At 50.1% G+C, this 10,479-nt stretch overlaps 4 protein-coding genes across 4 annotated transcripts, besides 9 other annotated features; all 4 read left to right on the top strand.

Moving 5' to 3' along the window:
- Positions 1-54: 54 nt before the first annotated feature.
- Positions 55-77: a microsatellite.
- Positions 78-416: 339 nt separating this feature from the next.
- Positions 417-469: a microsatellite.
- Positions 470-666: 197 nt separating this feature from the next.
- TraAM80_00267 (protein p166) lies at positions 667-4,773 on the top strand (the record flags this gene model as incomplete). The annotated part of the gene is made up of 1 exon (XM_029377351.1): positions 667-4,773. The coding sequence occupies one exon, from the start codon at positions 667-669 to the stop codon at positions 4,771-4,773; it is 4,107 nt and encodes a 1,368-aa protein (XP_029242831.1).
- Positions 4,774-5,324: 551 nt separating this feature from the next.
- Positions 5,325-5,360: a microsatellite.
- A 15-nt stretch (positions 5,361-5,375) lies between these two features.
- On the top strand, positions 5,376-6,866 carry TraAM80_00266 (centromere protein J; the record flags this gene model as incomplete). The annotated part of the gene is made up of 1 exon (XM_029377350.1): positions 5,376-6,866. The coding sequence occupies one exon, from the start codon at positions 5,376-5,378 to the stop codon at positions 6,864-6,866; it is 1,491 nt and encodes a 496-aa protein (XP_029242830.1).
- Positions 6,867-7,378: 512 nt separating this feature from the next.
- Positions 7,379-7,978, top strand: TraAM80_00265 (centromere protein J; the record flags this gene model as incomplete). Its single annotated transcript, XM_029377349.1, has 1 exon — positions 7,379-7,978. The coding sequence occupies one exon, from the start codon at positions 7,379-7,381 to the stop codon at positions 7,976-7,978; it is 600 nt and encodes a 199-aa protein (XP_029242829.1).
- Positions 7,979-8,354: 376 nt separating this feature from the next.
- Positions 8,355-8,388: a sequence feature (A-rich).
- Positions 8,389-8,437: a microsatellite.
- A 114-nt stretch (positions 8,438-8,551) lies between these two features.
- Positions 8,552-8,580: a microsatellite.
- Positions 8,581-8,963: 383 nt separating this feature from the next.
- Positions 8,964-9,002: a sequence feature (A-rich).
- Positions 9,003-9,107: 105 nt separating this feature from the next.
- Positions 9,108-9,133: a microsatellite.
- A 536-nt stretch (positions 9,134-9,669) lies between these two features.
- On the top strand, positions 9,670-10,086 carry TraAM80_00264 (ubiquitin-conjugating enzyme; the record flags this gene model as incomplete). Its single annotated transcript, XM_029377348.1, has 1 exon — positions 9,670-10,086. The coding sequence occupies one exon, from the start codon at positions 9,670-9,672 to the stop codon at positions 10,084-10,086; it is 417 nt and encodes a 138-aa protein (XP_029242828.1).
- A 306-nt stretch (positions 10,087-10,392) lies between these two features.
- Positions 10,393-10,412: a microsatellite.
- Positions 10,413-10,479: the final 67 nt, after the last annotated feature.

Genomic DNA, 10,479 nt, shown 5'->3' with positions numbered 1-10,479 from the left:
TCAAGACAGGAGACCTTCCGCCTTCTTTTTTTTTTTTTTCTTGTGCCGGTGTGTGAGAGAGAGAGAGAGAGAGAGAGGGGTTCTATGCCCGGACCGCAATGTGAACCCGCCAACGGGGTTGGAATGACCAAATATGGAGTATCGGCATGCAGTCACGTTTTCATTTAGAATTCTGCCGGCCTTCGCTTTCCGTCATTTTTTACTTTTTATTCTTTGCGTTTTTTTTCTTTTTTGCTATCCTGCTTTTGCACATCTTGTGCAGACAACAATGTCACCCATCTGGTGCCGCTTGATATGGGGGGATGAAGTGGTGGTGGAGGGGTCACATCGACCAGTCGTGACGCAATGGAGGTGACACCGTCTCGCAGCAGCTCTGGATAATACACCTGCTAGCAGCAATCATTGAGAATTTTTTTTCTTTCTTTCATCTGTCTGTCAGTCAGTGTGCGTGTGTGTATGTGTGGGCGTGAGCCTATTTGTCGAGGTTACCCATTTTTTTCACTGTGTTAGTACATGTATACCATTCTCTTTGGTGATGCCTGCTATGATCCTTTCTCTGGTTTTTCTTTTCTTCAAACACGACCCGGTCGGTTTTTTTTTTTTCGCTTCTGCTGCAAACCTGAAAACAACGACAAGAAGGCTGGAGAAAGCCCTCCGTTAGAAGCAATGCGAGCTCAGCAGGTTTCTGGAAGGGCTCTGCAAATGCATTTGGGGCTCCGATGCATCTCATCATTGCCATTTCCGTTACCACCACCGCCGCCGACGACGACAGTGCGGTCGAAGGGGTACGGACCTACGAAGGACCTTCTAAAAGGGGTAGACACATCAAAACGAGTTGTTGTTGAAACGGAGTTGCATCCGGCGGATGCAGAGATGCAGCAACTTGTCCTTTCTCTCTTGGGTGCTGACGTAAGCGTCCACAATTCGCTTGGCGGCGAGGTAGACGCTGCAGACAGCAGAACGGTTTCGCAGCAGGAGGGCATTGTTGCAATCTCACCGGAGCAGTTGGCTTCGGTGGCCACAGTGATTGTAGACCAGGTAAAGGAGCAGCTGGAGCTGAGCGGCTATGCTGCCGAGGCGTCTCAAGACGGCCGCTCGAGCAGCGTTGTAAACGCGGTTGCAGACTGTCTGCGTCAGGAGATGCAGCGTCTTTGCATCGCAATGCAAACACAAGAAGTCTCACTTTCTCGTATGTTGGGGGAAAATTCAGATGTCATTTGTGCAAGAATTGCCAGTGTGATTCAAGCGGAGCGTTCATCAGCCGCGGCAAGGAATGAGGGAGAGACCCGGCAGCTTTTCCACCTCACACAGGAGTTCACATCCGCCGTGGCAAAGTTGGAAATTTCATTGAAAGCGACGCTGGAGGAGGGTCTTGCAGCGAACAATAAGAACATGGACCCTGTTTTTGAAGATATGCGCATGCGTGTCGTCGAGGCCATTGAACAGGCATCACGTGTGCAACAGGAGCAGCTTGCTATATCTCTTCAAGATGTGTTGGAGAGGAATAATGTTCCATCCTCATCTGCGCCACAAGACCCAGTTAGTCTTGATGCAGTTCAGGATATTGTGAGGAATGCCATAACAGAAGTCGTTGAGAGAGCACAACACGAGGTACGAACATTGTTGGAAGGGCTAAGAGAAAATGCTCAAGCGCCTGCACCTTCCCCTGACGATGGTTCTAGCGTTAAGGGGTCGGATCTGGAGGGGTTCTTGGTATCATATGGTGAGCGACTTGAGGAACTGCGTGAGTTGACAGCGGGGTTTACCGACATCAAGGAGCTGCTGATGGAGGTTCACAGTCTGCAGCAGACACACGAGACTGCCATTCAGGAGGTGCAGAACAGCATAAAGCGACTAAGAAAGGAATTGTTGGACGCTCTTCGCGGTACGACTCCGTCTGCCTCTGTTGAAGCGAAGGCTGAGAAGAAAGAAGATCTTTTTGCAGAATACTGCGACAGACTTGCTGATCTGGCTGACCGGGTGACATCGACGGTTGAGCAGCAGCTGAAGGAGCAATCGTTGGATGTGAAAGAACTACTGACTCAATTACGTGCGCTGGAGAAAAGGTTTGGAGAAAAACAAAAACCTGCCTTAGATCCTATGCCTGCCATACATGACCTTGATGATGATCGCATGGTTGCCCTGGCGCAAAGTATTAGCGATAGCATTCTTGCCTCCTTACCTCCGTCTGAATCCCCGCAGACACAGGCCCCATCTTTCACAAGGGAAAGTCTTGTGGAGGCCGTGGCGGCCGTCCTCAGCCCAAAGTTGGAGGAGCTGGCCGCAGCGGTGGCGAGGATGGAAACGACTCGGCCCGTGAAGTTCACCGTGGCTCCTGTGGAGGAAGGCTTAAAGGGGGTGGGTGAAGAGCAATTCATCACGCTGGCACAGACCATTGCCGAAAGTGTGAAGGATGCCGTGCAGGAAGTGGTTCCCACCAAAGAGTTGGCTGAGTCAATGACTTCAAAGGAGACACACTTGGCTCTCATGACACGTCTGGAAGCTTTAAAAGAGGACATCGTGTCCACTGTACAGGAGGAGATGGGGCGCACGCAGGAGATCGATCTAACACCTTTCCAGACCTATCTTGATCAAGTCCTTGGCGGCGTGCAAGAAGCATCTAGCAAACAGCAGGAAGTAACGCAAGGTAAAGTTGGGGATGCGTTGGAAACTCTACTTGGACAATTGCAACAGCAGCAACAAGTATTGCTTGAGGCGCTACAGGCTCAACAGCGGTCAAGCGACGAGGCAGTGACACCCCTGGCAATTACAGATGGGCTTGAAACGCTCAACAGACGCCTCCTGAAGGAGATCAAAGACATCGTTTCCAGCGACGCTAGTTCCTTGCGTTCAACGCTTGAAGCAGTGCAGCAGGAGGCTCGTGACACAGTTGGCCGCTTGCCGGAAGGTCTGGAGGAAAAATTATCTTTGATGGAAAACACCATACATGAAGTTCATAAATCAGGAGAATCTCATACTGCCAGCTTGCAAGCCGCCTTGAAGGATGTCAAGACGTACGTTGAAAACATTAAAGAAGAACACGATGCAGCTGGGCCGATTCTTACTTCCATTAATACAGCGGTGTTTGACTTGGCACAAACAAGCATTGCGTCTGCCAATGAAATCAAAGCTCAATTAAGTGCTTCGGAGAATAAGGCTGAAACTCTGCATACTCAGATGACCTCAGATCTTTCGCAGCGCTTTGGGCAGCTTATAACGGAGGTGCAGGATGGAAAACGGCGGATTGACGAGCTTGTGTCCTCTAACGAGGAATACAAAGGCGTGGTGACGTCAGTGGAGGCAATGCGGTTGAAACTAGAGGAGGTGGGCCTATCGCTAGAGATGATGAAAACTCCACTGTTTACATCGCCGCCATTGGAACAACAACCTCCAGAGCAAATTGTGAGGGGAGACGCCATTGAGACACGACTTGACAACCTTTCCGAGGTAACACAGGAGATTCTTTCGGAGCTTCAGAAGTATCGTTCCCCCCAGGAAACGCCGGCTCCTGCGGATGCGATTTTTAACAAGGAAAACTTAGAGGCAATGGAGGCTCGGCTAAATGAGCGACTGCAGGTGCTTTCCAGCAAACTTGAGGAAATGATGCAACTGGATTCTGCTGTGGTGCCTTCCCTAGAAGAAGCGTCTCCGCAGCAGTCTTCAGTGCCAAACAATGTCGAGCAATACATAAAGGACATAGACGCTCTTCTTAATCATTTGCAGTCGTCTCGAAGCGCACAAGTGAAACAAATGCGGGAGAAGTTGATCACACTTCGATCATTTCTTGTTACAGGGAGCTTGGTTGAAGGGGGAGTGAGCAACGTAAAGGTATTTCTCGAGGCGCTGGAAAAGAATAGACTGAGGCTTAGAGAAGACGCGGCTGGTGCGGAAGCGGCATTGGTGACCGAGGTGAATGGTGCAGTCCAGCAGACTCTAGAGCGTCTTTTATCATCGATTGAGCAGACCCTTGCCAACTCCACAAAGCAGCAGCTACAGCAGCTTCAAATTGACCTCAATGAAAAGAGTGAAACGCTCGGGACGCAGCAACAGTACATGGCCTTCCAGCTACAGGATAGATTAAATAACTTGACAAATTTGCAGGAGGGTCATACTGTGGCGCTGACCAATGAGATTCGGAATGAACGGGAGGAGTGGCGTGGTATGCTTAACCGGGCCATACAGCAGGAAATGCCAGCAGCTCTTCAAGGCGTCATTGCTGAGGTTTGCACGGAGCAGCTGCGTTCCGTGCGAAATCAGTTGGATGAGCAGGAGACCCGGGAGGGAAAGAGCGCCGAGGCATTACTCTCGAGCGTAAGAGAAGTTTCTAAGGAAGTCTCCCAATTGGGTGGTATCGGTTCAGAAATGCGAGCAGTCGTGGGCCAGGGTTCGGCAACTATTATAGAAGAGCTGCGGCACACACAGGATCGGCTTGCGGAACGCTTTGAACGACAGGTGTCAACAATCATGCAGCAACGATCCGCCGAGGTGGTCTCATCTATTGGCACAAATACTCCTTTTGCCACTCCCGTTGTACCATCGCCGACATCGCTCTCGTTGTGGTGGCTGTGTGTGTTGTCATTTGTTGTTTTTGGCACCATTATGGCATGCGGCTACTTTATCTTTGCCGCGTTTCTGGTCGCCTTTGTCCCTGTGCCACCGCCGGAACAACTGCTCGCAAACGCCGCCACCGCGCAGCCTTTGAGTCCGGGGAATGCGGTGGAGACTCCCAAGAAATTGCTATCCTCTCGTGTGGTGGATCAGGTGATGGAGTAACCACCGCTTTTCATAGATCCTTCTTTCTATTTCTTGCAGTGTATGCATGATTTGCCTTTTTTTCAAACGTTGCACCTGACACCTGCATGCTTGCTTCTTGCTGGAGGCGCGTAACAAAATGTGGGCTATTCGTTGGTGCAAGGTCTCTTGTGGAGTAAACCAAACCCTCAAATGCAGTTTTTTTTTTGCTTGTCTTTATCTCTCTTGCACACTTGCCCTTGTACTTGCTGGATCTGGCGCAACACGAACCAAACAAACAAACGAAAAGGAAGAGGGAAGTATTTATTTTTTTTTGCCCACGGCCGTGCCTCAGTGTTCGGGGGAATAAAAAGCGAGGGGGAAGAGCACTGAGCCTCAGCGACTAGGTAGGGCGGATACGCGTCTTCCAACCTGTTGTGAAGTGGTTTTTTTTTTTTTTAGTAATCCAATCTGCTTCATCGACCTCTTGGAGGGAGGAGGGGACACGCGGAGTCGGACTCTTTGACAGACGGAGAGACCGTAGTAACGTCTTTGCTCGCCACACGCTGAAGGCAGCGGGAGGGACGAGGGTCATATATATAATATATATAATATATATAATATATATACTCGTATAAGTATACATGGTCGACACCCCACCGCCGCGACCAGTTCGGAGCCAATCCTCCTCACGAGGCGTGGCGGTGGCTGCATCGCAGAGAAATAGGCCGAAGAATGCGCCGTTCAAGTTCCTACGCAAAGATGAGGGACGACTGTCGTACACGTGTCAGCCAGACTCACCAGTCTCAGGGAACAACCACGGCAATCAAGCTATCAGCAGCAGCAATAACTGCGTCAGCCGTGACAGCCCGCCAAGCGAACGACGGGGATCTCGATCACTGCGTGAAGCCATCGCTAATGATATGCGCAAGGGAAAGAACCACGACCCTTTTGCAGCAGTTGTCATCGCTGTACCAAAGCGTACTCCGCCACCTAATCTTGCTGCGCGTGATGAAGCGCAAGACTCTCTCGACCCTCCAATTCTTCAGGAGCGTAGGGCGGCTCAGCCTCAAGTTCAGTGGCAGCAGCAACAACAAGCGGCCGCGAGGAAACTTGAGTTGGAAATAGAGAATGAGGTTTTGGAACCAAATGGTGACTTGGGGATCACAGCAAAGCCGCGGCAACATCCACGTAGCTCCGAGGATCCGGACAGACCATCAGAAGGACTAGGGCAACGGTTCAGCTCTAACATGAGCCTCCCCACGCCGCGACGGGGAGATGAGTATGAAGATGTGGAACGGCAGCGTCCACCTCAGCGACGATATCGAGGCGAGGACATGGTGCTGGGTAACGGGGTTTCGCGTCAATCCTCTGTGCATCGTTATTTGGATTTTGTAGGCCAAGAAGATGACTACCCGCGAAGTAGTCGAAATTTTTTCTCGCGCCCACAACGCCAGGTCTATCGTTCCACCCGCGAAGAAGAAAATTTAGTAGAACAGCTTGAAGAAGAGCTACGGGCAGCTCAAGAAGAGCGAGGGCGATACCAGCAGCTTAGATTGCAGTTAGAACGCGATAGAAAACGTTTTGAAGACTATTGCATTGTAGTCGAGAAGGAAATTGAGGACGAGCGCGCGGAGCTGGACGCCGCACGAGCATCGGACAAGTGGCAAGCCAGGAAGGATGCCAAGGTGGTGGAGGAACGGTACAAATCTACACTAGGGCTCCTGAAGACGGAAAGGGAGTCAAACAAAAAGCTAACACAGGAGAATGAACTGCTTCGGCAACAGCTGGAAGGAATGACAACCCACATGCGGGAAGCGCAGAAGCTGCAGAAGGCAGAGACCAGTCGTTTGCGGCGTGAGATCGAGTCCTTGACACGACGCAACGAAGAATTGCTAGAAATGACACGAGAACAACAAATTGCCGCGCTCGAGAACAGCTCTAAAGTCGCGGTGTCGGTGCCACCCTTGCAGATTGCGCCAAATGCTTGGCGCCATGTACCCAGCGGCACTTCTAGTACTGGGGGAAATAGTGAAGAAAACCACGACTTCCTGGAAGCTCACTCGACAGTTGGCAACAGTATAGAAAAAAAAAAACGTCACCGCCTGGGGAAGGAAGCAAAGACGCCTAAATGACGAAAATGAGCGCAAACGCCTCGAGACTGAAGAGGAGGAGAAGGAGCGCAAACGCCTCGAGGCTGAGGAGAAGGAAAAGAGCGCAAACGCCTCGAGGCTGAGGCTGAGGAGAAGGAAAAGAGCGCAAACGCCTCGAGGCCGAGAAGAAGGAGAAGGAGCGCAAACGCCTCGAGGCTGAGGAGAAGGAGAGGGAGCGCAAACGCCTTGAGGCTGAGGAGAAGGAGAAGGAGCGCAAACGTCTCGAGGCTGAGAGGAAGGAGAGGGAACGCAAACGCCTCGAGGCTGAGAAGAAGGAGAGGGAGCGCAAACGCCTCGAGGCTGAAGAGAAGGAGAGGGAGCGCAAACGCCTCGAGGCTGAAGAGAAGGAGAGGGATCGCAAACGCCTCGAGGCTGAAGAGAAGAGGGAGCGCAAACGCCTCGAGGCTGAAGAGGAGAAGACGTTTAAGCGGCTTGGGGCTGAGGGGAAGCAACAGCGAAGGCAGCAGCAACAAGCACAAGGGGAAGGGGCGGTGATGGATGACAAATCGCGGGAGTTACGCGGCCAACGACTGGTTTCTGGTCACCCCGTCAATACCCCTCGCGTGCCGAACGCCAAATCTCAAGTCACTGCGGCACTGCGGATGACGTCACTATCGAGTTCCACGGTCTCTGTTTCACGCAAACCACGTCGGACACCAACGGCAGAGGAACTTACGGCGGAGGATGAACCGGCACCTGCTGAGGATTTTCCGAATGACGCCGTTGTGTCACAGACGGCTTTGGGAGAAAATCCCAACAAGCGAGAAGTGTTATACCGTAGTGGTAAGCGGGAGATTCACTATGCGAATGGTACACGGAAGTTGATCCTTCCCTCTGGTCATGTGGTTCTCTACTTCACAAACGGGGACGTTAAGCGTACGTTTCCGTCGGGGAAGAGCACTTATTGGTACGCCGCCGCACAAACGACGCACACACAACATGCTGACGGTGTGCAGGTATTTCAGTTTCATTCCTCTGGCCAGATTGAACGACATTTGCCAGATGGTAAGAAGGAGATTCTTTATCCTGACGGTATCTATAAAGTTGTTTTTCCTGACGGACGTGATGAGACGATATTTCCCGACGAAATGTGATTCCTCATGTCAAAGCCGTGACATTCCTTGTCTGCCTATTTGTTTTTCTTTGGGCATCTTCGGTCTAACTCCTTTTTTTTCGTCTGTGCGTGTGTGTGAGTTTCTGTGTTCTTGTATGGTCATGGCTAGCGTTGTTTTGGTGCGACGCGGCAACGGTGGTAGGTGACACATCGTTTTGTAAGAAGCACGTTTTATCAACAGGCCACCGTCAGACGCCATTGGCAGTGCAGCTGCAGCTTCCGCCAGGAGGTCGTAGTGGTGTGTATGTGTGTGCGAGTCAGTTGGTGTGGTCAAGTGTTTCCAAAACCAAAAAAAATAATAATATCTATTTTTGTATGTTCCTTCCGTCTCCTGTACTTTTCATTTTTTTTCTTTTTTTGTGTTTGTGTTGTTTGATTGTGTGACTGTTTTCCGCTTGTTTGCGGCGTTTTACTCTCTTCTTCTGTTTGTTTATTCGTTGTGCTCACCTCTACCGCCACTTGGAAGTGGCACCGAGTGACTGGGTGGGGAACGCGAAAAGGAAAGGAGTAGAGAGAAGTGAGAGATGTGGCCGGTGAAAGGGGACAAAAGCAAATATATATATATATATATATATATATATAACTTATACAATAAAATATGAGCAGAAGAGAGAAGAACGAGATGAATAGAGTTGAACGTACAGAAGCAACGTGGTAAATGGAGTCAGCTGAAGAATGGAAAGGTAGAATGTGTGAGAGAAAGAGATATATGCCTGTGTCTGTGGGGAGAGGGGGTGTGTGGGAAGTAAACTAACAGCAGCAGCAAGAAGATGATGACGTGCTTTCTCACTGGATATAGCTTTTCGTTTTATTTATATACACACATACGACTGTGGGCATGTGTATGCGCGGATGAGATGCTACGCACCCTTTACTAAATGAATCAACACCGTTCACGAGAATGTGAATGAGTGTGGCATAAGTGCGCGCTTTGCCAGCATGAGGGGGATGGCTGCAAGAATATATTTGTTTTTTTTTTTGTTCTTGGTCGTTGTTTCTGTGTTAGAGATGGCTCTGTCTCCTTCCCCATGCGTCGAAAAACATGTATGAGTGTACGTACGCGTAGTCATACATATATCTGTTAGGCATGCACTTTTCGTTACCTTCACGTGTGTGTGTGTGTTGTGTGCGTCTGGCTGCATGTGCAGGGTGCTGCTACTGCGGTTGTATCGGCTGCTAACACCTTTTTGTTCCTATATCTATATACTTTCATGTATTGATGATTCCGCCCATCTTGCCTATGCAGTGTTTTCCCCGCATCCAATTATGTTTGGTGTTTTCTTGGACGCATTCTCTCCCTTTCTGACTGGGCGTCTCTGTGAAGACGTGAATGTGTCCTCACCAACGCATTACTCGTATTTGCCTGCATTTCACTTCTCTCTCTCTCTCATTTGCACATGCTTATATGGGGCGTTTGGCCTTATTTTGTATTGCTTGGTGCCATTAATAATGGCTTGCGTTGGCGTGTTAGTGTTTCCTGTGGACTCGCTTGGCACGTCTGTATATTTGCTTTTTTTTTCTGCACACACATCTGCTTTTTTTTTTTTTCCCTCTCTCGCTTGGGTTGGGCCTCCTGTAAAGGTTGTTTTTTTTTGTAGAAACAAGCGTAAAACCACAACATAAGCCAAACAACTAAAGCAACATTAAACGAATTGCGAACAGTACACAATTATGGTGGAGGTACCGCGCAGCTTTCGCTTGCTGGAGGAGCTTGAGGCAGGCGAGAAGGGAACGGGGTCGAATCAGAACGTGTCCGTCGGTATTAGCGGCACAGATGACATTTATCTCCATTACTGGAACGGGACCATTGTTGGGCCAGCCGGCACCACATTTGAGAATCGCATTCTTTCCCTAGCAATCTACTGCGATGAGAACTACCCAAACAAACCGCCGCACATCAAATTCGTTAGCCGTGTGAATCTGCCATGTGTGAATCCCGACGGCACGGTTGACAGCACAAGATTCCACATCTTCAAGAACTGGGAGCGTCGCTACACGATGGAAAAATGCCTTGCCGAGCTGCGGCGGGAGATGGCGCAGCCGGCAAACAAGAAACTCCCGCAGCCGGAGGAGGGCTCAAGGTACTAAGAGCAGACGGTATGAAACCAAAAACAGGGAAAACGAGGAAGAAGGGAGGGAATGTCTGAGAAAACCGCAGCAGCAGGAGGATGAATACCACAAACACCCGGGATTATGGGAGCCTTGAAGGGGTGATTGCGGGCACAAAAGCTCATAAAGTTTGGGCCCGAAACAAAAAAAAGAAAACAGGCGAGGAGAGTGTACGTGTTGGGAATGCGTGAAGAAGACAAGGGGTCAGAATGGACGCTGCGAGACCGACGAGAACGACCGCTTAAGGAAGGTGCGAAGTAGTAGGAGGAAACAACGAATACAAGCATATATATATATATATATATGAGACGACGAAGAAAATATGTGGTGGAGGAAGTGCCAAAAACAACGCAAGCAATACGAAGGGGCCTT

The sequence above is a fragment of the Trypanosoma rangeli genome (genome assembly GCF_003719475.1).
Source record: "Trypanosoma rangeli strain AM80 chromosome Unknown Tra_15.4_contig_00004, whole genome shotgun sequence".
In the NCBI taxonomy this organism is placed as follows: Eukaryota; Euglenozoa; class Kinetoplastea; order Trypanosomatida; family Trypanosomatidae; genus Trypanosoma; species Trypanosoma rangeli.
This window is presented reverse-complemented; position numbering and strand designations above follow the sequence as displayed.